The sequence below is a fragment of the Strongylocentrotus purpuratus genome, unplaced genomic scaffold, assembly GCF_000002235.5.
Source record: "Strongylocentrotus purpuratus isolate Spur 01 unplaced genomic scaffold, Spur_5.0 spur5_scaffold_3, whole genome shotgun sequence".
Taxonomy (NCBI): domain Eukaryota; kingdom Metazoa; phylum Echinodermata; class Echinoidea; order Camarodonta; family Strongylocentrotidae; genus Strongylocentrotus; species Strongylocentrotus purpuratus.
The window spans coordinates 8062900-8089295 of record NW_022145609.1 but is presented as its reverse complement, the minus strand read 5'-3'; the positions used below and the strand labels follow the sequence as shown (position 1 = coordinate 8089295).

General features: G+C 38.4%; 1 protein-coding gene across 2 annotated transcripts in view; it reads right to left on the bottom strand.

Annotated features, from left to right (window-relative positions):
* Positions 1-22949, bottom strand: part of vasa (protein) — a 33342-nt gene extending 10393 nt beyond the window's left edge. The window contains 12 exon segments of one of the 2 annotated variants that reach the window (NM_001146193.1): positions 10-188; positions 661-783; positions 1259-1279; positions 1684-1770; positions 3283-3378; positions 3852-3941; positions 4530-4622; positions 5150-5206; positions 13448-13703; positions 14891-14916; positions 15836-15866; positions 22641-22673. In NM_001146193.1, the coding sequence (NP_001139665.1) occupies positions 10-188; positions 661-783; positions 1259-1279; positions 1684-1770; positions 3283-3378; positions 3852-3941; positions 4530-4622; positions 5150-5206; positions 13448-13703; positions 14891-14916; positions 15836-15866; positions 22641-22673 (1092 nt within the window). 2 annotated transcript variants of the gene reach the window in all.
* Positions 22950-26396: the final 3447 nt, after the last annotated feature.

Here is a 26396-nt window from a genome sequence, read left to right as displayed (position 1 = left end):
CAAACTTACCGTCTTTCCTGATCCTGTTTGTGCACAGGCCATCAGATCACGTCCACAAGAAATGATGGGCATACCATACTTCTGCACAGGTGTTGGCTTAGCGTAGTGAGCCTTACGCACATTGGACAACACTGTCTCATCTAGCTCGGCCTCCTCAAAAGCTCGTATATTTTTGGGCCTGTCTCGACCTGTATGAAGCAAAGACAGAATGAATGAAGGATTCATGTAACACAAGAAAAGATGTGCAAGCTACTTCAGTTCATACATCAAATATACAGCCTCAGGTATATCCAGAATGCCAAAAAAAAATGATTCAAAACCATGCGTTAATGACAGGCAACCGGTGACCCACTGCGCAACAAAGAGCCCCCGGTTGCCATTCATTCACACATAAAATAGTTTTGATCCTCACCGTCGTATTTGTGTGTTATAAGGTATAGAGTGAATGGCACTATGCCTATGCCATTCTATTTCGCCACGGCATATTTTTCTAAAAAGACATGCAACATTAATCTTTCACAACTTGTTGCGGACAGCCATTTTCATGATAAGAAACTCTTGTAAATTTAGCGGTGTATCCATTGTGCTTGATCATTTCGCGTCATGAAACTTACGGGAATCTGAGCATCTTGCTAAAAATTGTGTATCATTAATACTCACCACTGACTTCTACGGGTATATCATCATACTTGTTGAAGTTGATTCCTTGTTCAGTGCTTATGTAGATCTGTGATTCTTCCTCGGATGGGTCGGGAGGAACGTAGGTGGATGCTGGCGGCTTGGCTGGAATTAAACACAACCATAGATAATACCATTAGTCAATTATGCTTTTATGTATCATATTGCTGGAGGTGTCGTGGTGTAGTGGATAAGCCCCTGGAGTAGGAAGCACAAGGTATTTGGATTGAAGCTGTCACCCCACCAACGTCATTCGGCAAGACATTAAGCTACATTTGCCACATTCCACTTAGGTGGGGTAAATGGGTAACTGGCAGAAATTAACTCCTCAAAATGCTCAGCACCGTAATAGCAGCCACGCTAATAATAACAGTGAGGCGGGAGTGTCAAGTGCGACAGATACTTGGTACTTGGTTGGGTAATCTCTTTGGCAGCTCACTCAGGAAGCTATATTGGGATGGGGGAGCACTATACCAAAAATACTACTATTATCATTATTACTCAAATATTGTACAAATATTTATTCTAAAACATAATTAATCATAATTCTTTAGAAAGCCATAAAAAAAAGGAAGCTCACCTTCACCACCTTCGCCTTCATCTATAGAAATACAGAGACAAAAACAAAATGTCAGACAAAAAATTAGACCTGGACATCACTATTTGCCATCATCATAATCATCATTTTTGCCCTTGAAAAAAATAATTTTTTTTCAGTTTACATGTTGAATAATAATTAGTAATTCTGCTTGTATCATTCGTTTAGCACTTTCAATATAAGTATTTTAAAAAAAAGAACATACAAACGAGTTAACAAGTTATGACATTAATTTCTTAGATACTGGTGAACCGAACAGGCGGCCTGTGAAGAAATAGGTCAACAAAATCCATACAAAGTATACAGAATATCGAATGAATCCAAAAACTTAATTTCTCACAAAAAGAAAGTCTCTAACCTATACCTAAATACATCAAACAAGAGATGGGTATGCGATCTAAACTTACTTCTTGTATCTGGATTGGGGCATTCCTTGGCAAAGTGGCCTTCTTCTTGACATCTAAAGCACTTTCCACCACCTCCACCTCCTCCACCTGTTACAGAATGAATGACACATGAACAGTAACCCATTTCCTGAAAGTGACCCAGACATGGGCATAGACACTGGTACCAATGGAAGGAGGGTTGTTTCACATGAGAAATGGTACCGGTTTGTTAGCTCAGTCAGTAGAGCGCCCGCCTCACAACTGGGAGGTCGTGTGTTCGAACCCCGGCCGCGTCATACCAAAAGACGTTAAAAGACGGGAGTTGATGCTACCTTGTTTGGCGTTCAACAATAAGGGATAGAGCAACGTCAATTTGCGCTGCTCAGTGGCTGCCGGGCTCACAATCAATTGGGCAAAAAGAATTTCAGTTTAACTTAATAAAATTTAGAGTGGACTTTAAATATTATTATTATTATTGTAGTAATTTGAGATAGTTGCCTCCTGTGGCTGGGCATGGATTTTGGGCGGGCTTTTGTTCGATGTGCACTCTGGCCTCTCTTGCAATGGCTCGAGTGCATGCTGGACAATGGCCTGGGCTTGGGTTCGGTTGCAAGATGTGACAGCTTTCACATTACTGGAGAGAAGTCACAAGTGGTGCATGTGCATATAGTGGGCAATTGAGTTACATGTGAGTTAATCATTCAATTTTTCTTATAAATGTTACATTTATTTATTGTTATATATCGTCGGTGGGGTGACAAAACCTCGTTTCTCAAAAATCATGAATTTTCAGGAGAGCGAAAAAACATTTCCTGTCTCAACAGATTTAGTGCTGTGACACCGTCCTTTGTGTGGAATTTGTGAAAAAACCGAGACAGGAGGCGTTCCATGGATTTATCAGGTGGTGTCGTAGGCCATTAGGTACACAATTATGCACAAAAATCAAAATCTCAAAAAATTGAGATACAAGGTTTTGTCACCCCACCGACGATATGTACATGTACATGTACCTAATGTAACAACTTATTCACTGCAAGGTCAACTTCTTAAGCACAAATTCAAGCAAGGAATTTTTCTAAAATCATAAAGATAAGTCTCGTACGAAATCAAAGTTCATCAGACTAAAGATAAGGGTGAGTTCTGGTCATCCGATTATATTGTGAAAGAACAGGTGTGGAGTGGATCAGAAAATGTTGATCATGTAGCATGTAAGTATTGGTGTGTACCGCAAAGTTCTGGAGTCATCAAACTCATAATAAATTTGGCCCAGTCTTGGTAAAGTAACAAGCACTGTACACAGACAGATGTATATGGGACTACACAAATGGTGTCGGGGCTACTAACATTGATTTCCTAATCTTTCTATGCTATGCTCATTACTCAGCCAGTAAACATTTTCTACCAAAATTGTTTTGAACATTCAGTGTAATTTTTTTCTTTTCTTGTCTCCCTTGAATGGTCTATATATATACAGGTTTCCCTATTAATATCAAAACTTAGGATTACATAAACTCACAATAAAACAGAGAAATGACAAGTTTTTAAATCGTCCTACAACAACTGGAACAGCTATGAATTCTGTTACTTGCCCAGTTAATTCAAAATAGAAATGATACTCACCCGAAGAGTCTTTTGTTGGACACTCTCGTGACATGTGTCCGGTCTCGCCGCAATTGTAGCAACTTCTATCGCCACCACCACCACCACGTCCTCCTCCTGTGTACCAGACAAATAAGTAATATGTTGTCAGTAACAAATAATAATAATAATAATTCTACATTTATATTGCGCACAACTCTGCCAACATAATGGCACTCTTGGCGCACAGATCAACAAATCAAATACATTACAAGAATATGGTCAAAGGGGCAGTATAAAGAAATTTAATTGATGTAAATAATGTTAACATTATCCCTCACCCTCAGCCTTTCTTATACAGTCATATAAAGATAGCAAATTCTTCATATGGGCATTAACATGAGAATCAGATTAATCTCGTTACTTCATTCTACCTACCAAAAAATAGGGGGAAATTTTTTTAAACTAAGGACTTCAAGGGAAATCTTTCCCTGAAAGATTGAATTTCGAATGAACAAGCTCTATGTGCCAAAGCATGTAAGTGAGTGAATGGCAAGTTCATTTTTTTTCAAACGAGCCTCTCTTATGAGGTACTTAGAATTCATACTAACCTGACGAGTCCTTTGTGGGACATTCTCTTGACATGTGACCTGTTTCACCGCAGTTATAACAGGATCTATCTCCACCTCCACGTCCTCCTCCTGATAAAAGCAATTTGTAAACAAACATTTATCTTACCATATCTACACATATCAATGCAAGATTTCTTGGATTGATAAAATGAAAGGGTATACAACTGAATTTTGTGTAGATTGATAAGAGATATATTCTATCCTTTTATCATTATTCAAATATAGCACAGTTTGGATATTCACTAAGGCGAATAAGGGTTTACAAACATTATCTTATGAGATTTTGAGGTGTTTAGAGGCTTGTGCAGAAATAGATGGTTTGTGTAAATAGCTACATGAAAGATGCTTCAGTAAGTGTCTATTTTAAGGAATTTCTAAATCAATTTAGCACAAGAAAACATGTTCATACTATTTTGCGCAGAAAAGCAAACCTTTGCCATAACATGGCGCTATTCACAGAGGACTAATCAGGCATATCTCTAATACACAAGTAAACACAATACCACTTGCACACAGAAGTTACAGAAATCAAGCTTTGGAGTATGTAGCATTCAGCAACGAATATGAAGTACCATTTACGTGTATGGAAAGACTGGGGATTCCCACAATGGATGAAGTGGGGAATCCCCCACCTACATTGTATGAGGGGAAACAAACCTGAGGAATCTCCATTGGGGCAATCTCTGGCCATGTGCCCTTCTTCTTGGCACTTGTAACATGCACCCCCACCACCACCACCACCACCCTCACCTATATATAATATTGCATTGCAACATAACAAGATAGGGTGAACAAGAGAGAGAAGAGGCATGGGGGATAAAGGGTGAGGAGAGGAAATATAAGGATGCAAACTATAAACTGTAATACATTAAAGACAGACTGGGATAAATGTACACACAAAGCCAAAAAGGAGTTCACAGATAACCTCATTACCATCTAATAAATTTTGAAAATATGCAGAGAAAAGAAATAATATGAAAGAAAAACAAATAATGGCAGTATTCTACACTACTACTATGCAAAAATGAATGTAGCACAGCGATTTCAAAGATATAATCCATTATGTCCCTGTTTTAAAGATTTTGGATGAACAGATATTGCATTTCTAAAGCTCAATAGAAATAAATAAATGATTGTAGATAGGATGACTATACACAAATGAGTTGATATGATCAAGATAATCATATGACTACATGAGCATCAATTATGGAATGCAATGCATGAAAGAACGCATTTGAAAGTGAAGGAAAGATAGGATAAAAAAGAAGAGGCCTCACGTCTGCCGCCGAATCCTCCTCCTCCTCGTCCTCCTCCTGATTCAGCACCTCGGCCCCCTATTCAAAAGATAATATATATTTTTTTAATTAGACAGAGAAAGAGACATAAACAATGATCATATGGCTTCGAATCACAAGGCAGAAATGAGGAATACAGACAACCTCCCTGTAAATAGGGTTCACACATCTGTGTTTTGAAAAGGCCACAAAATTGTTTTTGCTAGCCTGGAGCTTCATGCCCCTTCTCCTTGGTTTCGTGCGTGACCTGAATTGAGCTTCTATGAGAATAAAGACAGTGCTTAAGGGGATTACCAACCAAATGTGATCATTGACACGATCCACCCAGTACAGCTCTACTAAAAGTATTCTGATTAAAACAAGAACAAGGGAAACGCTCTCGGCGGTCTCGCCTGCATAACGCAATTCAATATGATAAACCAGAACGTCAATGACGTAGCGCTCATCCGCATCTCACAACAACAAATATCGTAAATTTTATGTGGTACACTTTTGAACTGGTCAAAAAATAGAAATTTGATGCCCTGGAAGGGACATAATTTCATTTCATTTGCATAAAGTACCATAAATAATCAATGGAGCAAAATCTCACAATTCTGTGTAGAAGTTTATTGTTCCAAATTTAGCTCTACCAGATAAGGCAAAATCGGTCAAGAAATGAGGGAAAAGAAGCAATTTTTGTTATTTTTGGAATAAATTTGCATAAATTACCATAATTAATTAATGGAGAACAATTTCAAAATTCTGTGTAGATGTTTAGTGTACCAAAGTTAGCTCTACGATATAAAGCAAACCAAATCAAAATCGGTCGAGAAATGAAGGAGAAGAAGCCTTTTTTGTGATTTCGAATAAATTTGCATAAATTAGCATAGATAATGAATTTCACGATTCTGTGTAGAAATTTTAAATTCCCTCCTAGCCCTATCATATGAAACAATCAGAATCAAAATCAGTTGAAAAATAACGAAGAAGAAGCATTTTGAAAATCTTAATGTTGATGCCACAACAAAGTCTAAGTTTTTTTACCTTAAATGGCTTTTGACCTTAACTTAGTGACCTGAAATTCTACTCACATGATTGGGGAGACTTGATAACCCTATAGTCCAAGTTTCATTGACTAAGAACTTATACTTTCAAAATTATATCAAAAATTCAAAAACTTAACCTTAGGTTAAGTTTTCGATGATGATGCTACAACATAGTCCAAGTCTGTTGACCTGAAATGACCTTTGACCTTGACTTTGTGATCTGAAATTCTACTCACATGATTGGGGATACTTGATTACCCTATAGTCAAAGTTTAATTGACTAAGAACTTATACTTTAAAAATTATACCAAAAATTCAAAAACTTAACCTTAGGTTAAGTTTTTGATGTTGACGCCGTCGCCGTCGCCGTCGCCGTCGCCGTCGCCGTCACCGGAAAAGCGGCGCCTACAGTATTGCTCGAAATAAAGTAGACACCGTACCGCCGTGTACCGCGTGGGAGCAAATTACCACGGTAATTTATTGAGTACCGCCACCCAACTGGTTACCGCGGTACTCCCACCTACCATAATGTCCCGCGGTAATGTACCACATTTGGGAGTCCGCAGTCTCGTAGAACACGAGATTCTTGTATGTTTAGTCTATCCTCAAAACATAAATAAAAATGTGTGTGTTAATGTGAGTGAGAGATGTATGGGGATTTCAATTTTTTGATCTGTAATGAATGGAAATTGCCGATTGACTGACTTGATTCCACAAGTTCGCACGTACTGCACATGATGGTTGTTAGCCAACTAGGCATCGTTTGTAATTAGCTGGAAAAAATGTTCATCGATAATGAGAATAAACGAGTTTGGGTAGGATTTCACCATACCATCATTATTTCAGAACAATTGTTGAATATTTGAATAACGAAGAGCCTTTATTTCAAGAGGTAAAAGCAGCCAAAAATACATTGAACATTATAATGGTCTGATAAACTTAAACTACCCCAGCGTGTAACCTAGTAACCAAACACAATGAAACAAAGGGATGAATGTAGGTCAATTCATTCATCGATACGCGAGGCACGCAAGTTTGATAACTACATAGGACACGAGTTATAAAGTATTCCCACATCGCTTTGCTCATTCTGGTTTGAAAATACAAACGACTTAACTAAGCATAATCACGCAGCTGCAATTTGTTTAGCTACAGATTGATCAATGATTGCATACTTACCTGATTCTATGACGTGTCCCACTTTTAAAATATCCATGTTTAACTATAAATCCGAAAATCAGATGAAAGTTATCCCAGGGACATCCATTGTTATCCGAAAGATTAATTCCCTTACACACGTTGTTGGAACCACCGATGGTATAAAAGCTAAGTCTAGTTTCGGACACAATAATTCCATTTTTAAAACCACTACAACAACGATTCGTACAATCTCGTTCTATCTCTAAATGGTAATTTTCAGATGAAAAGTTAACTCTTCTCATTGGCTAAATAATAATTTGCAACTTTATTTTTTAAAAGCAAATAATTATTTGCTCGTTTTCAGTTGTCATTTATGGTATGGAGTCTGAATTGGCAGACTATGCAAGCCCTTTCAGTTTCAGCTGGCTGGGGCGTGTCATATTTCTTAGATAAGAACTGTCAAAACATGTCTGGGAAATGTAATCACGTGCAGGAGGGAGAGAGAGATAGAGAGAGAGAGAGAGAGGAGGAGAGGGCAGAGAGGGAAGTAGAAAGACGGGGTTAGGTAGAGGTGTGGAGGACAGTGACCTCGTGTCATTTACTTGTTAATCAATCAATGTTTGACCATAGACGTACGTCTATGGTTTGACGGGACTTGTAAACATCCATGAAGGGTGATGTCTTCAGATGACGAATCAAAGAATAAAGGATAAAAGGAAGGGAAATACATGTAGATATTAAAGATTAAATGATATCAGAGATAGGAAATATATGGAACGAAGAGGCGACTGTAAAGGAATAAAGTATACAAGGAAATAGATGGGAAGAATCAGAAACTGGATAAGAATAAAGGATTCGTGGGAGAGGAAATCTACATGGGAGGAAGAGGAGACTTGATATGAATAAAAGGGTTATAGGACGAACACCCCCGGCCAAGGCAATTATCCCCTCCCCCTCGGAAAATTACCCCCTCTGATTTTCACCCCCCCCCCCCCCGAAAAAAATGCAAATTATCATCAGGGTGGACTTCCCCTTCAATGAACGGGGGGGGGGGGGGGGGGGGGGGGGCGTCCTTGGGGCATATTTGTCCTAGGGGAGCTAATTCTCCTCCGTGGATATTCGTTCCGGGGGGGGGGGGGGGGGGGGGGGGGGATATTTGTCCTCGGATGTTAAAGCCCACGGGGGTTATCGTTCCTGGGGGGGGGGGGGGTGGTGGTTGTCGGAAGGTTCGTATTTCCGAAAAATGCAATAGGGTTCATAATCCGAAAATGAAATAGGGTCCATAATTCCGAAACTGGAAAAAGGTACCTAAAAAGAAACGAACATTAAAATGAATTCAGGAGGCCGAGACGCCCCCCCCCCCCCCATAAGACTTAAGAGATCCTAAATAACTGTAGAGAGAGACATAGACGGGGAGAAATAGTAGAAGACAACAAAAGATAATAGAAAAGTATAAAGGACAAATAAAAAAAGGAAAGGAAGGAATGAAGGAAGAGAGGAATATTAGAAAAGGAGGGATAAGAGCGCAATCGGTGATATAGAGTGAAAGATAGAAGGGGGTATCATTATTGATTGATTAATAAGGTGATAATTGGAGGTCCGAGGCCATCTCACCGATTTCGTAATATTTTCTGATTCATTTATTGTTTGTTCGTTTGTTGCTATTTATTTGGTATTTGTTATTGGCTCCCCTCCAACCTCTTTCTTGTATTCATGGGATTAACCGTCTCCCGTTATTATGGGAACAAAATGTACATCATATTAACCCCCCCCCCCCCCTCCCGCTGGATCTAGTGTTTACAAATAAACTTGATTAATTTTAAAACAAACAAAACGGAACAGGTCAATATATTTCACGAGTTGTATAAACAAAAATAGTTACAATAGAGGATCTCCTTCCCCCTTTCTTTCTTCTTCCTCTCTTCTTTATTTCCCTTATTATCATTCTCTCTTTCTCTTTTATTTTGGCGGGGAGGGGAGGGGGCCAAGCACGCTCCTTCCCCTTGATCCGCGCCTGTATTTCAGGCTTTTCTTGAGCGTTTTTAAATAAACCACGTCCGCCTTCTAATGTCAGCTAGTGCTTTGAATCTTGCCTAAACATTGAAAATGGATAATTTTGTTAATATTTTCTCTTCATGTGTAGCCCGATAACCCAGGCAATACCTCATTTGCACTCAGCCATTAGAAAGAGAAGACGATAGAAATAAAGCAACATAACATATGGAAAGAATTATCTTGCGGCCGCCAAATAATCTAGCTATATTTCCTCACGTTATGATGCAGATAGAAAGAGACATAAAACAAAGAATAACATGAGAGATAGAAAGAGAAGATAGAAAGATAGAAACAAAGAATAATAACAGGAAAGAACAGAAGATAGAAAGGAAAACAAAGAATTTCAAAATGAAAATAGAAAGAGGAAATGATAGAAGTATAAAAGCAAAGAGTAACATACAGAAAATAGAAAGAGAAGAAGGTGGTAGGATAAAAACAAAGAATACCATAAGGAAAGGTAGAAAGTGAAGAAGATAGAAGGAAAATAACATAATCATGATAAGGAAAGATAGAATTATCTGGCGGCCGCCAGACAATTATGACTTGGTTCGTAAGTATATGTAAATTGTATTGGAATGGGAACAATACAGTTCAGTTCATCTGAAGAGAGAGAGAGAGAGAGAGAGAGAGAACCCCTTACACATCAAAATGTGAGCTGAGCCTGAAAGAAACCGGACTTCAAGAAATCTTTTATGAACAAATTCTAAAGGTCCCCTATTTCAAAGAGCCCGATGACGAGGGCGCTGGCTGGGAGATTAGAGAAACAATACACCTTTTATGAACCAATTCTAAAGGTCCCCTTAATGGTATTTAATGGCATTAACGGATTAAATACTGATTGCATATAGTGCTCGATAAAATCTTGGGTTTGGGCACATTTTCTGATGCAAGTTTCACGTCAATTATAGGACAGGAAGCAATGTGTTTGGACGTGTCGTATGTTTATCATGACGCCGAGAAAATATCGATTGGGAAATTGAGAGAAAACTTCATGTACATCGTTGATTTATCCTTTGTGTTACGATGTAAATCCTACTAACATCGTTTGCCATTATGGATTATTTCGGATTATGAGAGGTGGTGAAAAGAGTAGAAGAAAGATTGGGAAAGAATGAAGTAAACATTTTGCATGAAAAAGCGGGTGAAATAGATGATCAAAATTAGAGGAAGAAAGAGGATGCAAGAGAGAGATGGAGGCTGTTGAAAGATCAGAGGACTGAGTAAATGATACGTTAAGGTAGAATGAGAGAGGATATATGAGAATTGGTGAAAATAGTAAAGCAAGCAGTGGCGGATCCAGGGTTTTCCAATTGAATGAGAGAGGATATATGAGAGATGGTGAAAATAGTAAAGCAAGCAGTGGCGGATCCAGGGTTTTCCAATTGAGGTGGGGGGGGGGGGGGGGGGGGGGGGCGGAAATTTAAACATTTTGTTCTTGTTGCTCGAGGGGGGGGGGGTAGTGTGAGCACTACAACTATAATCATGTTTTTACTCAACAGCCCCTCCCTCCCCCTTCTTGAGAAAAAAAGTAACTTTGTGGTTACCATCTTATTTTAAAACTTGTTTGGGCAGGGGTGGGGGCCGTCAGTGTTTTTTGCCAGGGAGGAAAGGCCCCCGTTGCCCCACCCCTCTATTGGAAAATCCTGAATCCTTCAATGCTTCCTAAATTTTGTTAATTTCCAATCTAAATGGTCCGTACGCTCTAATAATTAAACAATGATGTTCTCATGCCACGTGGCATTACTCTGTATCGTTATCCAGTCACAACAACGGCTTGCAAAATAATGACATATTTATTACATTCCCGCCATGTCCCGAGTCGGCGCTCTCGGAACGAAGGTGCGTAACACTTCGCGGTGTTTTAGAACTTTGGTGTTGATTGACATGACACCACATTTAAGATACGCAATCGGCCTATACAGTGCCTCCCAGGAAAAAAAAACGAAACCGACAATTGTCAATGTTTTATCATAACTTAATCACAATTATAAGAGGAGAATGGGTATGAATAAAGGACACTATAGAGAGAGGAAAAAGATGGATAGAAGAAGAGACTGGATAAAGGATACTAAATAGAAGGAAATAGATGGAGAGAAGAAGAGACTGGGTAAGAATATAGGATACTAAAGAGAGAGGAAATACATGGAGAGAAGAAGAGACTGGGTAGGAATAAAGGATACTAGAGAGAAGGAAATAGATCGGGATGAGAAGAGACTGGGTAGGAATAAATGATACTATAGAGAGGGGAAATAGATGGGGAGAAGAGGAGACTCGTTAAGAATAAAAGATACTAGAGGAAATAGATGGGGAGAAGAGGAGACTCGCTAAGAGTAAAGGATAATAGAGAGAGGAAGTAGATGGGGGGAAGAGGAGACATTGACGTTGTTATTTTTATGCTTCTACTTCTTTCTCTTGTTTCTCACACTGCAACTACAGTATTTTTAGTATGTTTGAATATTTACACACATTCGATCTCATGATTTACCCTTGACATCACTTGGAAATCGATAAAAAAAACCTATGATTTCAGCTCTGCATAGCAGTTTTTTCAGCATGTCCGTACTCATCAATATTCATGAGCGCATCATCACGCACGCTGTTATGTTGGCAAGGCTCCAAGAAGTCATGTCATATCGTGGGAACCAAAACTTTCTCCCTGCCTGGGTACGTAGAGACCGTACATTGCGTAACATACACTTTCTCTGTCATCAAGTCACACAGAAGAGATTGAGATAAGAGTCGAGTTGTTAAATGATTTAATTATGTCAAGAAGATAAGAGATAAATTTGTTTCTCTGGGGACTTGCTGGTTGAAGACTGGTGGAATGTGACATGGGCAACGCGAGCATAGTAAATCAAGTTTAGGGTGAATTATATCTGCGATCTTTTCTTAGTCTTGCTAATATATTACTTAATCCCGAATTCTTGGTCTTGCTATTTATATTAGTCAATCCCGAACCGAACCAAAGTTCGGGTAAAATAGTGCTGAACTCTACCGAACATGGCGCCTGACTAACGGCACTATTGAGGAAACCAATATTTTGTATTCTTTTCTTTTTATTAGAGAGGTTTAAAGAAACCCAACCCAAACACCCGCCTGGTTTGAATGTAAACATCCCATAGCTGTCTATCTCTGTACCCCCTACCCTCTTTCTTTCTCTCTCCCTCCCCATCTCTCTCCACCTCGTCTCCCCTCCCTCGCCTTTATCTTAGTTATACATTTCTCTTCCTCTCTCTCTCTCCGTCCTTTTCACCTTTCCTGAAAATCTCACATCATGCTCGTCATTTTCACTGAAATAACAGCCATATTTATCCATACTTTAATTTCATAAACCCATATTAGATGTGATATAACTTTGAAATAATCTTATTAATAACTCTTTTGCAATAAATTTCGGAGTGCGATCATGTTATGACCTACGGACGGTTATGCTTCTCCAACTCCAACAATAGTAACTGAGCTGATCGAGGCGATTGGAGACGCCGCCCGCCGGCGAGCATCAACTGGTCAGCTAATTTTTATAAGCCCACGTTTTCGCGCGGCGCGATCACAACCTTAGCCGTCGACAGAAATATAAGGAATGAAAGCATTTCTCCCGGCGTCATTCATCGTTTAAGTGATTAAACAATTATGGCAAAGCGACGTGCGAATCCTTTCCGTTTGATACATGACAAAGGGAGTGACGTACGTGATGGTTCATTACGAGATTTTCTTGAAAATCTCGTGGTACATTTTGGTGGTAATTACCGCCATTTGTGTACCGCACAGGGAAGAGTTACCGCGGGAGTACCGCGGGACTCAATCTTGGATTGATTCCCGCGAGACCCGGCGGTAATCTGTCTACTTTATTTCGAGCAATACTGTATGTCTCGCTTTTTGCTACGCAGGCGAGACAAAAACGTAACTTCGGTACAGGCAATACCAAAAGAGCTGTAAGTTTTCTAAGCAGAACTTGACTGCAGATTCACATATTTTAAACATATTATTTCAGTAGCATTTCAGTAGCATTTCAGTATTTTTGCTCATACATAAAAAAGAGATAAGAAAAACCACTCACCACCACCACCACCTCCTCCTCCTCCACCGAACGATTTGCTACCAAAGCTACTCTTGCCGAACCCATTATCACCATCACCGCCCCATGGACTGCTACTTGAGCCACTCTTAGATGGGCTCTCATCCCACCCACCGCTACTCTCTCCTCCTCCATTGGTAGTCCCATTGGTCATACCACCGACACCACCGTTTGAAGCAAAGGGGCTAAACCCGCGACCCCTTCCTCGACCTCGACCGACTCCAACGCCAAATCCATCCTGAAATGATAGATTTAATTCATCTCAAATGCTTAGGAAAGTGCTTATGTACATGTAGGTAGTTGCTATTTTGTCAAGTTTGATGTTACTTAGTTCTTTCTTTCAATTATTAACAGATAACTATTTATTGCATTGCTATACAACCACTAACTGAAACAAGTTGTCATTTCGTTTACTTCAACCAGCTTTTAAGATTAGAATGCGCATATTGTGAAATCCCAAATATATATTTGGAGAAGGAAAATTCTTAAGTGATGCAAAGGGGCATCTGAATCACACATACAAATATTGATCACCACTTCATACAGTATTTTGTAGGGTTCTTGATTACAATTTCTGAAAATTAAAGAAAATTGTGGTACAATAAATAATTGAATATCCTTGAGTCTGCGACTGTAGCTCAAGAGACTAAAATATACAGTATTTGCAAAATTAAAATCATTCTTGATATGTTTCAGACATCACAACTGTTATGCTCTAGTATAAATGCATTCATCAAATTTTAGTATCTACATGTAGGGCCTACATGTACATGTAAATGGGTACCAAGTACATTACATGCTCAAATTATGTGCGGATGATTGGACTATACAATAAGCTAGACCATGAAGCTGTTAGATCTTTTGCCTCGGGGAAAGTACACAATCCATATTCCATGCAGTCAAGTATGTCAATCTGTGTATTGTATGAGGTTATTTTCATGTTTTCTCAATAGTATGTTCAACCAACCAACTACTAGCAAATACAAATTTTACAAAAGGCAATCACCAAAAGCAGCGGGAAATGTCTCTTCACAGTGGGTGCAGATACTAGCAATCCATTTATCAATCGATATTGGGTACATTGCAAAAGGTGATAATTCTGACTTGTTATGAAATAACAATGCCTCTTTATGGGGCTTCCCACTGACTTTTTCTCAGATGTTCATAGTCCATTCTGAGGGTTGGATAGTGATCAAAATTACTTTGAGAGACAGAGCCCTTGGAAACTTGCATTTTGTGCTATATCAATTCAGCTGGGTGTGGGTCAGGTTTCATCAGCAAATATGAGCGGTTAGCTTAAAGTTACTAACTGATACTCCCCCACCCCCCCCCCCCCCCCCCCCCAAAAAAAAAAAAATCCTTTCTTTTATCATGTACATGATGTACATCATATCTTGATACAATATAAAATTGTTTAATACTTACGTCTTTGACCCCACCACTTGATCCACCTGAAATAAAAGCAATAAAATTATGCTCATAGAATTATTCATCTTATCATAATTATCTTTTTTTTATTGGGGGGGGGGGGGGGGGGGGGGGGGGACTAAGTAAATTACTTTGAACAGCCTGAAGGGAAAATGAGCATTTGTCAATAACCCAATTCTTTTAATGACCAAAATCATACTGATTGAATCTTTGCGCACCACAAAACATACAAACATTCGGTACAAGGGTCTGAAAATCAGAATATGAATTTAGTGATTGCAATCACTTAAGTCGATTCGGCAACGAATGGTTGTTATTTCCCACTTAAATTACTGGTAGTATCATCTTTCAAATGCTGTTGGAATTTAACCTTTCATTTGTTTGGCCTGCAAATGGACATTGTACCTTAAACCAGGCACACTGATGACTCAAGACATAATGATATAAATTTCAAGATGGTATTTTTATCGAAGATAATACTAATAAGATGAGGTGGTTAAATTGGATTGGTTAAATGAGATAAAAATAGTTATGAGCAGCCACTCATCTGCCGTCCGCCTTCAATAGACATGGACATTCACTCTTGAATCCTCACCTGAAGGTGGTGAGGACCTGAAGATGGTGAGGACCAGAAAACAAACTCTGATTTCATGTTTTCACAACTATATACATGTATATATTTCTGGGAGTGTGTCTGGTGAAGACCACTGTGTAGAAAGAGGAAGAGAGAACTAAAGACGAATAGGGATGTGTTGTGAAGGATGGTCATGTCCAAGGAATAAGCCTTGGTTAAGTAAGAAGGAGTGTGCACAAGAAGTAAAGAATCTCCTCTTAGGTTATTAGACCATGGGGATGCAGGGTTAAATACATTACACATGACTAGAAATTATGAGGGATATTATTTATTATTTACAGAAGCAACACTTCCAAGAGAATTCTTACCAAAACTACTCTTTCCAAAGCTGGATCCACCCTGTATAAAAAGAAGAAACAAAGCATTATTACAAGAGCCAACTTAAGCAATTGAAGTGTTACTTTATTGCATTGTGAATCCTTCCATGATTTGAGCAGCCAATGCTTCCCAGAAAAGTCTTGAGGAAGCGTCTTTTCTACTTCTTTTAAAGCCCCACTGCACCACTTATAGCTACTTGCGCCCTCTATACAACCAACAATGCCTAAGCGGTACCCGTTGATTCCCCCATGGTGCCCTTTTTTCTTATGTTAATTTAGAGCTGATTTGATGAGATAACCACCTGTCAATGACCATACAGGGTGGTCTAATCCCTCATGGCTAAGCTAGTGCAGAGGGGCTTTAACACACACCAGTTCAACATTGTAAAGTGTCTTCCCCGAAACAAATTTACCTACAGAACTTAGCAATGATACACAGAATTACAACTCACTTTTCTTTTACATTTGACTCATGATAATAATCATAATTGTTCATAAACTAACAAGTTGTTATTGAAAATTGTCAACATTTATTTAGGAAAAAATTGTTCGTAAACTAACAATTGTCACTATCCTAATCCTACCCTTCTCAATCTCTGCTCCATCCCCTTTACCAAAACTGAGCCCACAACTTAAATCACCTTGCAAACTAATTGCAAACAGATAATCATCAAACCTTTTTGAAAACTGTAATTTGTTACTCAAAATAACTCTTTGTTCTGTGAGTGTTGTACTCCCCAGTTATTAACCCCCTCCCTCCCCCCCCCCCCCCCTCTCTCTTTTTTTTGTTGTTGTTGGTTGAATTTATTTGTTTTGTATTTTCCTTTACCAGAAAATCAGAAAGATGCTGATACACCATTTAATGAGAAAATAACCAACTCTCATCATTTCCCTTGTCTACCTGGTAAGTGGTTAGGGTAAAAACGTTCAGCTTGGCTCTATAATGCATTGCAGAGTAAATAAACACCTATTCAGCAGGGATTACAGTAATTACTGATTACATTGTTTATCAACAAAGGATAACATGGTGGTCTGTACAGCTATTAGCCTGGATAACTGTAACCTCTTTTAAGAGGGATAAAAATAAAGAAAGACCATGGGATCACAAACAACTTTGGTTTTTCACTACTTCATAACTTCCACCTGAATTTTTTAAATCTCTCTATAACTACAATCTCAAGTCCTTCTCATTTTGAAGTAGATTTTTCCCACTGTACTACTCCAAATCACATGTTGTGTAGCATTTTTGCTTGACTTATCCCTTTTCTTTTCTTTTTTTTTCTTCTCCTCCTCCTTCTTTTCATTTTTCCTCTTATCATTCTTTTCCTTCTTTCCTACTCCTCCTTCTTCATCTTTAGCTCCGTCTCCTTCTGATTTGAGAATACTGATCACTTTTAGCATCCAAATAAAGAGGAACTTTAATGACTTTATGGCTGATCATTCTTTTAATGATCATCCTTGGTCTTCTGTTTTACTTGTTCCCCCAGGACCAGGCATAGCTTTAGCTACTTTCTTGACAAAGTCTGGTCCATAAGGCCTTTAAGTTCAGATTCATTGGTAGACCATGAGGCTTTTACTAAACACTTGGGTCGCGGCTGTTGGAAAACACTTGGGTCAAGGCTTGCTGGGCCAATTTTTTGTTAACGGTGTCTTCAATCGGCTTCATAAGGGGGGAAACTTATTGAAGAGCTTGAAATTATTTACAATCTTCATTTTATTCTATTGTTTTTCGTCCTTACATGTACATCAATGAATCTTAAGTCTATTTAACGTTCATCATTTTAAAGATAAACTTGAGTACTGGTAATGTGATTGCATTGTGAAAGAAAAGGTGTGGAATGGATCAGAAAAGTTGATCATATAGCATGTAGTAATGGTGTGTACTGCAAGGTTCTAGAGTCATCAAAATCATCATAAATTTGGCAGAGCCTTGGTAAAGTAACAATCACTTACACAGATAGATGTATATGGGACAACACACATGGTGTCGGGGCTAGTACTACCCTGATTTCCTAATCTTTCTATGCTCATTACTCAGCCAGTATACATTTTCTTCCAAAATTGTTTGGCACATGACATTTATTTGTAATCTTGAACATTCAGTGTAAGTTTCGTTAGATTCTGTGAGAATTCATATTCTTTTTTTACCAGAACTCAAGTTTATCTTTAATGTCACATTTTTGTCCTCCTTTCACCTCTTCATCATCCTTTCTTCATGTATATCACTATCTTGGATTCTTCTACCATTCTTTTCTTGAATTCCTTCTGCTATAACTTCTTATCATGTTTCTGCTCTATCGTACTGTAGTTTTTCTGTTTTTATTGATTTTTGACTTTTTGTCCTTTCATTCCCTTTTCATTTTTTTTGTTGTATATTCCATCATTGTAAGGCCAAATAAAAAAAAAAAAACATGTTTAGTGTCCTGTTTTTTAGAAAAATAGAAAGGAGGAGGCCCTTTTTTTTTTTTTTTTTCTTTCAAAATTCCCCATTCAAAATGGCCGCTCGGTACATTTTCACTGACATTCGGGCTATTTTTCAAGATGGCCGCAGACGTTTTTTGTTTTTTAAAATCAGAAATAGATCCATTTTAGCAGTGTTTTTCTTCTTTGAAAAAAATAAAAAAAAAAAAAAAAAAAAAAAAAATAGGAGGCAGCCCCAAAAAGGAAGCGGGCGGGGAAGCTTAAGGGCCATTCCATGAGAAGAAGGACATGACATCAAAAAAAGAAATGTACCTCTTATGTTAATTCTTTGATTTATCACTAACCTTATGCCATGGATGTTCATAAAACATTACGGCCTTTCAAATTCAATACAATTTATTTTTCATTTTTGTTGATTTCCTAAGATCTCAAACCATCATCAAAAACGTACATGTGGGACTGTAGATGAAAAAAAAAACAATTTATTGCGGATTACACAGGATTCTTGTAATATTTTTTCCTAAAAATTTCGCTAAATGGAAAAAGATGAATATATTTCCATATTCTAAGGGGTCCTGTGATATTTAATCTATAACATAGGGGTGAAAATGGCCTACGGACAAAATGTAACGCGAGTTACCGACATATTTGCTTCCTGCATTTTACTAGTCCATTGTTTCTTATCTTTAATATTGTGATCTTAGTAAGTCACAACCTACTATCAAATTAAAATAGGAAAGATTTTGTCAAGATTGTCTAGTATGAGGAGACTTTGCCAAAAGAGGGTCTCATAGAATTGACCATGTCCTTTTTTTGTAACGCGAGTTACCGAAATTCAATAATCCAAGAATCTAAAAATGTTTGTTCTTCAATTTTCTTTTTTGTTTCATTCAGTTGTTCTATATCTACCCTGTCCATGTTTGAAAAAATTATCTTGTAGATCCTAGCAGTTCTAAAGATATAGGCACATTATCGTGTCAATGTACCCATTAGGTGTAATGCGAGTTACCATGGAATGGCCCTAAACATGTATATTTTTTTACATGACCTAATCATTACAATATTCTTTGTTGGTTTTCTCTATCAATTTATGTTTTCTTATGCCAATTTAAAAAAATCATTTTCTCTCCCTTCATTCCCCCCCTTCCTTCCTTCCTCTCTTCCTCTACTAGGCCTACCAGGCCTCTCGCCAAGAAATTAAAAACGCGTGGCGCGACCCGAGGGAAAATTTGACCCCCCCCCAAAAAAAAGTAAAAATTTGATTTTTTTTTTTTTTTTTTTTTAAATTTTAATTTATATTTTACAAGTATTACAAGTAATGAATTTTTAATACCATACCTGCCAACCCTTACGAATAATTCAGAATATTCTGTTTTGGGGGATTTCTAGGACCAGAAAATCCGGAATTTTCTGATTTTTCAACAATTTTTTTTTTTTTTTTTTAAGAACGCGTGGCGCTAGGTCGGGCCCATCAGGAACGCGTGGCGCGCGCGCCACGCGTTATCTGTGTACGCGAGGGCCATGAGGCCTACAATGTAATTCTTTATTTTCTGCAATACACCAGTTTACAGTTGTATCAGTGCGCATGCGCAGACATGGGCGCCATTTTAAATGGTGAGTAAACAAAGCCAATGACCTAGAGGTCATGTATTTATGCGTAAGTTAAGATTGCGCGGCTTTGCGCCCATGCAAATGATGATGATATCACTGCCTGCGCGCTGCGTTGTGCGCGCATATCATCATTTGCATGGGCGCAATCTTAATTTACGCATAAATACCACTGACCTCTAGGTCATTGGCTTTGTTTACTCACCATTTAAAACGGCGCACACAACTGTAAACTGGTGTATTCAACTTCCCATCCTTATGTCAATTGTTATTTCTTCTGGTGCATTCTACCACAATTTCCCATTAGGCCTATAATTATACTCTTGTCTCAGTATTCTCTATTTACCCTTTTCTTCTTTAATATGTTCTATATTTAAATCTATCCATTGATTTCCCTTTTTTCTATTATGTAATTCTTGATTTTTTTTTCCACCCTTTTCTTTCATCTTTATCACTGTTAATTCTGTCAAATCAATTCTTTCAATTCCTTTAAAAAAAATATATTTTGTCCTTAATTTGTATTCCTCTCTTGGTACATGTGGCTCTTAAAGCCAAGCCCCACTGTCCTACTTGTAGCTACTTGCTCCCTCTATAAAGAAAACTTCCCAATCGGTGCCTGTTAGTCCCCCATGATTCTCTTCTTCTTATGTTAGTTGAGAGTAACCCTGTAAGTTGGGGCTCTGGTCGGATCAGAAGATCGGAGCGACACCCTCGCACCTTTGATCGGTAGGGGATCGGAAGAACGACCAAAAATATCGGCTGATTTTATTTAATTTTTTTTTAATGACGAAAATTTTTGGCTATCAAAATGCTCTAAAAAAATTCATGGCTGGGATTATTTTGTCATTTGGAGTTGTTGTAGACCATGTTTGTTGATATTTAGTGCCTTTTCATGACTTTGAAATTAATAATATTGGTCGAAGAGCAGAGGCAAAACATGCGGGACGCTATCTTGGATTATAATGAAGATCTAAGGTTGTTTTGTTTTTTTTAATGACAAAAATTTTCAAGTTTTTGGCTTTCAAATGCTCAAAAAAAAATTCATGGCTGGAATTATTTTGTCATTTGGAGTTGTTGTAGACCATGTATGTTGATATTTAGTGCCTTTTCATGACTTTGAAATTAATAATATTGGTCTAAGAGCAGAGGCAAAACATGCGGGCCGCCATCTTGGATTATAATTTTCAGCATTTAAAAAAAAAAAAAAAAAAAAATTCTGCCTATTTTTTTCCCTATCATTTTGATTGATCGGCGATCGGAAACTATTATCTGATGATTCCGATCACCCCTGATCAGATGGGAATCGGCGTCCGATCCGATGTTCGTTTACAGGGTTAGTTGAGAGCTGAGTTAATGAGATAACCACCTGTCAGTGACCTTGCTGTGTGGTCTAATCCCTTCTGGCCCAGTAGTATTAAGGCCATGTAAAAAAATATACATGTTTAACGTCCCCGCCCGCTTCCTTTTTGGGGGCTAACCCTGCAAAATAGCAGGGCTAACTCCGCAATTGTGGTGCTAACTCCTGCTAACCCCGCAATTGCAGTGCCAAGCAAATGAATGAGAACAGAAATGAAAAATAGTCCGGTACTATGCAATGGAGCGTATCGCAGCTAGCCAGATGCGAAGTATGCCCAATCATAACATTCACGATATCTGGGGTTAACGAATTGCAGTGAGAACAGCGTGAATTTTCTTTTTCCGGAATAGGCGCTAGTACGGGACTAAAAACAGCGTGTGTGAAAAGCCAAAAAAATAGTCCAGGGTAAAGGATAGTACGGGGCTAAGCAAAGTACGGGGTTAAGCAAAACCAGTGTGAAAAGAGTATCAGTAGTTAGCTCTCAGACTCATGGGGAATTCCACATCGTTCGGGTGTTTACCCAATAACAGGTGTTGTCAATCACCAGGGTTAGCCTTCAGTTTTATGACTTTTCCCTCTCCCGATCCGAAGCTACACTCTCCGAGAGATAAGGGGGCAATTCTTGACCACTGGCCAAAGTGTTTGCTGTGTTCAGATTAGTACTCCCATTAATGGCTTCTCCACCAAGTCTGGTGTCAGCAAATTATGGCCTTCTTCTGCACATGGAAACTGACGAGTGACTTACTTTAAAGTAAAGTTCCCCACGATCCCCCATTGAAATATGGTTAAAAACAGTCGCTATTAAATTTAAGATAAGATTTTCCCAGCTAAAGGGTTGATTTGAAGACACCATTCAAACAAAATTGAATTGGCCCTGCGACAGTGCGAGCCGTGAACCTGAAATGAAAATCAACGACTAGAAAACTTTCGCATAGCTAGGGCATGCTCCATTTCGTCACATGCACGGGTCTAGCGTATGTCGAGTCCATGGTCTGGAGCAGGAATGAGGAAACCAATAAAGTAATGTGGAGAGATGAAGCATGACCAGTGCCAGTGGCAGTGCAAAAGTGCCTAGGCCTCAATCTAGTTAGCGCTCACCATGTGCTCCACTACATTGCTCACATGAAACTCAGGTGCGAATTTTTAACTTGCACTGCTTTCAATTTGTTGCATAACTATTTCATCCTTGCCATGCCAGCTCTCGCTACACTCAATCCTGCACTTGCGTCACTAAACATGATAAAACGGCAATAATATTAACTTTAAAACATTATCAAATTCGGTTCAACTGTCAGTGTTTGGCAGATCTGTACCAGTCCATCATATCCCCATCTCACAGACTCACACACAAGCCCCTCAAAAAGAGAACAGCCAACATGCAACAAGTGACAATCACGTGTGAAAACTCACCGACACCGAAGAGGCCCCCCAGTCTTCTGACATCTTGTCCTTTTATGCTTTACTGAGCAGAAATCTAGTTCAGAGAATTAAGGGCTCACTTGCAACGAGGACGTTTCTGTTTCTGTTTTATTTGTTCAGAATTCTCACAATCTTAGCTGACAGCCACCTCAGTAATCGTCGATGTCAGTATAAGCGCAGTGCGTACCTTGTGCATTGCGAAATAGATGACGGACCTACAAAATTTTGTGTACAGATTGCGTACATAGAATTGCGGATCACCGAAACATGTGGTTCACTATTTACATGCGCTCTGCTTATCCAAACGGCTTCGTCCAGCGAAGACTCACTTTTATTATTCGACCCAGATATATGCCCTATTTTATTGCTACATCCTGAATCAAAGAACTTTCCGGGATGCAGGAGATTTATTCCAGGGAGTAATTTTCTTCCACTTAACTTTAGAGTCATCGCAGCAGGCCTACAGTGACTGCGATGGTCGAATTCTGCAAAGGCATCTGCATCATGCACCTAATATTAATAGAAACATTTTATTCTTCAAGATTGGTTATCAGGGGCGGCGGAGCGACTAGTGGGGGGGGGGGAGCACTTACGAAAAAGGGCACCTACAAAGGGAAATATTTGAATGTACCCGTACATTGTTTACATTATCAGGGATGATTTCAATGTTTAAGCATCATACTTTGCAGTTGGGTGAGATGGCCTAAAAATTCATTTGTCAACGACGGAAAAAAATTGAGAGGTCGCAGTGCGAAAAATTAAATCTTATATAAAGAGGGGAAAAAACAATCCGGATGGGCCATTTTCACAACGGAAGACTAAAAAGGCCTGTGATAAGTAACATAATTATATCATCTATAAATGTGAGCGTGCATAGCGATCGAGTTTTCAGGCCTGAGATTGCTCTTAGTCGCTTGAAATTAGGGGCGCGCGTTTTAATCGAAAGGGATAACACACTAATTATTAGAAAAGAAAAGGAGCACGTGTCAAAGTACAAAGGATAATTGCCAAAGATGGAAATGGGGCACTTGCCGCACTTCTTACACCTACAAAAGAAGCACTGACCAGGGATGGAAAAATGCATTTATGAACTTATGGGAAATGGGTATTTGTCGACGGAATAGCCGGGACGCCCATAATATTTTGATAGGGGCATTTATGAATAGGGGAATGGTCCCTTATTAGAAAGAAATAGAGGCACATAATTGTGAAAAGGGAAATTATCAGAGGTGAACAGGGGCAGTCAGTATCGGCTTATAATTATCGCACCTGAAAAGGGGCACTGACCAGATATGAAAAGAGGCACTTATGAGAATGAAAAAGGGGCATTTATAATAAATGATAATGTGCATTACCAGTCAGGACTGTTACCGGTAGTTGACGGAAAAGGGAAACCGATCAGATTTTAATAGAGGCATTTATCGGAGTTTAAAAGGGCTTTTTGAAAGGGGGAAGTGGTTCTTAATAAAAAGTAAAGCGGCACATGCTAAAATATACGGGACACTTATCAGAAATTAAAAGTAAATTGTGAGAAGGGGAGGGGTAATTATATGAAGAAAAGGGGGCACTTGTCCAAATAAAAGGGGCAGTTAGTAAAGGTGAAAAGGGACAGTTATGAGAAAGGAAAAGTGGCACATGTGAACATATACAGCGTGCGCGTAGCCGAATTAAAAGGGGTAGTGAATGGGAAAGGGCACTTCTTACAAAGGAAAAGGGGCATTTGTCAAATTTAAAGGGGCACCTCTCAGATTTTAATGCATTAATTTTTAGAGGTGTAGGGGCACGTATCAAAATTAAAAGGGGGCACTCTTACTAGAGATTAAAAAAGGCACTTAGTGAGAATGGAAAATGGACACTAATTGCAAATTAGGAAAATGGGAACTTGTCGAAGGAAAAGGGGCACGAGCCAAAGATGAAAAGGGGAAGAGGCAATTTTACAAATTATTAGAACTTAAAGGGGAACTTTTGGGGTACTTGAAAATGAGTGAGAGCTCTATGGGGGCCGCCTCTGTGGGTAATATACCACGGTAATTTAATAATAGTAGATAAGGGGTCACTTTTCAAATTTCAGGTACAAAATAAAGGAAAAATCTAGGTGTCAACAAAATTTTCGGATTCCTTCTAATAGTGATGGATCACTGGCTGAAGTTGGGTATAAAAAGCCCGCTCAGTTTGTAAATGATTAGAAATGTAATTGTCAGCATCACATTCTTGCTGTGCTGTAACTCACCTTTGCCAAGTGCTGTGGCACAGTCCAGTCAATATTAATTTAACATTAAAGGCTAAGTCAACTCCAAAAATAACTTGCTTCTCATAAATGCAGGAAACAAGAGAAATAGAGCCAGAGTAATTGAATAAAATTGAATAACTAATAAGGAAGCTAAGAATTTTTGAAAAATTATGGAACAATGGAAATCACTCGAAAAATTGCCAATTTGGTTATCAGTTTGTGACGTCGACTGCCTTACATAATTTCCCCCCATTAATTTCCCCTTTTATCAAAAATTTGATTTCCCCGTGCCTTTGACCAGGTTATGTGATTTTTATCATATTGCGTGCATGATCGAGATTTATCTATTATGAACTTTGAAGAATTGATACTTTTTTCTGAATATTGTATATTCATAATCATTGATTTTTATTCAAATAGTTTATAAAAATTAACATTTTCATGATTTATCTGAACAAAATTTACTCTACATTAGTGCATCCATACAAAACCATATTACTATCAATAACTTGGATGCTGGTGTAAGGAAATAAGATTCTTCGGGGAAATGGGAAATTTATATTGATAGTTATATGGCGTCACAGACTCATGAGTAAGGTTGCCAATTGTCTCGTGATTTTCAAAGTTATCTTCTTCATCTTCAAGATGCCTTCTTCAATACTGAAGATTCTTTTTCATGTCATTAAAAATTCATAACTTTCTTTTTAGTTATCCGAATTTGGTCAAACCTTTTTTGATTGGTTTATCTGTACCGGTAAGTTTTTGGAGTGGACTTGCCCTTTAAAAGTCCCATCATGCAAGACGTAGACTTTGAATATAATCAGGGGACAGAAAGCTAAGAGAAAGAAAGGGAGTGGGGAGGCGAGGGAGGAAGAGAGAAGGGGGAGAGAGAGAGAGAGAGAGAGAGCTAGGTAGGGGGAGAGAAAGGGAGGAGAGAGAACCTAAAAAACTAAAAAATGTCGGTAATGAGATTGTTAATAGTCAAATTTAGGGAAAAACAAAAAACCATGATAGCTATAACTAGCATATCAAACTTCTCTCGATTTAAAAAAAAAAAAATATATATATATATAATTTTTACTTTGGGGGGGGGGGGGGTAGAGCGGATTGTCTCATTCCTCGACTTGCTCCTCCAACCTGTTGGTGGTCTGGAGTTTCCATCGTACCTGTGGATGGCTTATTTTTACTCCTTTTTCTTCATTTTTGGCCCAACGAAATTTTCAGTTTCTGATGCAATGCTATCTCGAGGTTCTCGCTTTTGTACTTGTAATTGTTATAAGTCTGATTATTTCTATTACGTGCACTCTGCCTTTTTTTTCTTCCCCCAGATCATCTCAATCGTTTGTAAATATCTTAATTTGTCATTAATTTCTTTTGTAACACAGCATTTGTATTTTTGGGGAAAGTTTGTATATGTTATGATTTGATTTCTTAATAAACACATAATAAAAAAAAAAAAAAAATGTATATATATATATATATATATATATATATATATATATATATATATTTATTTA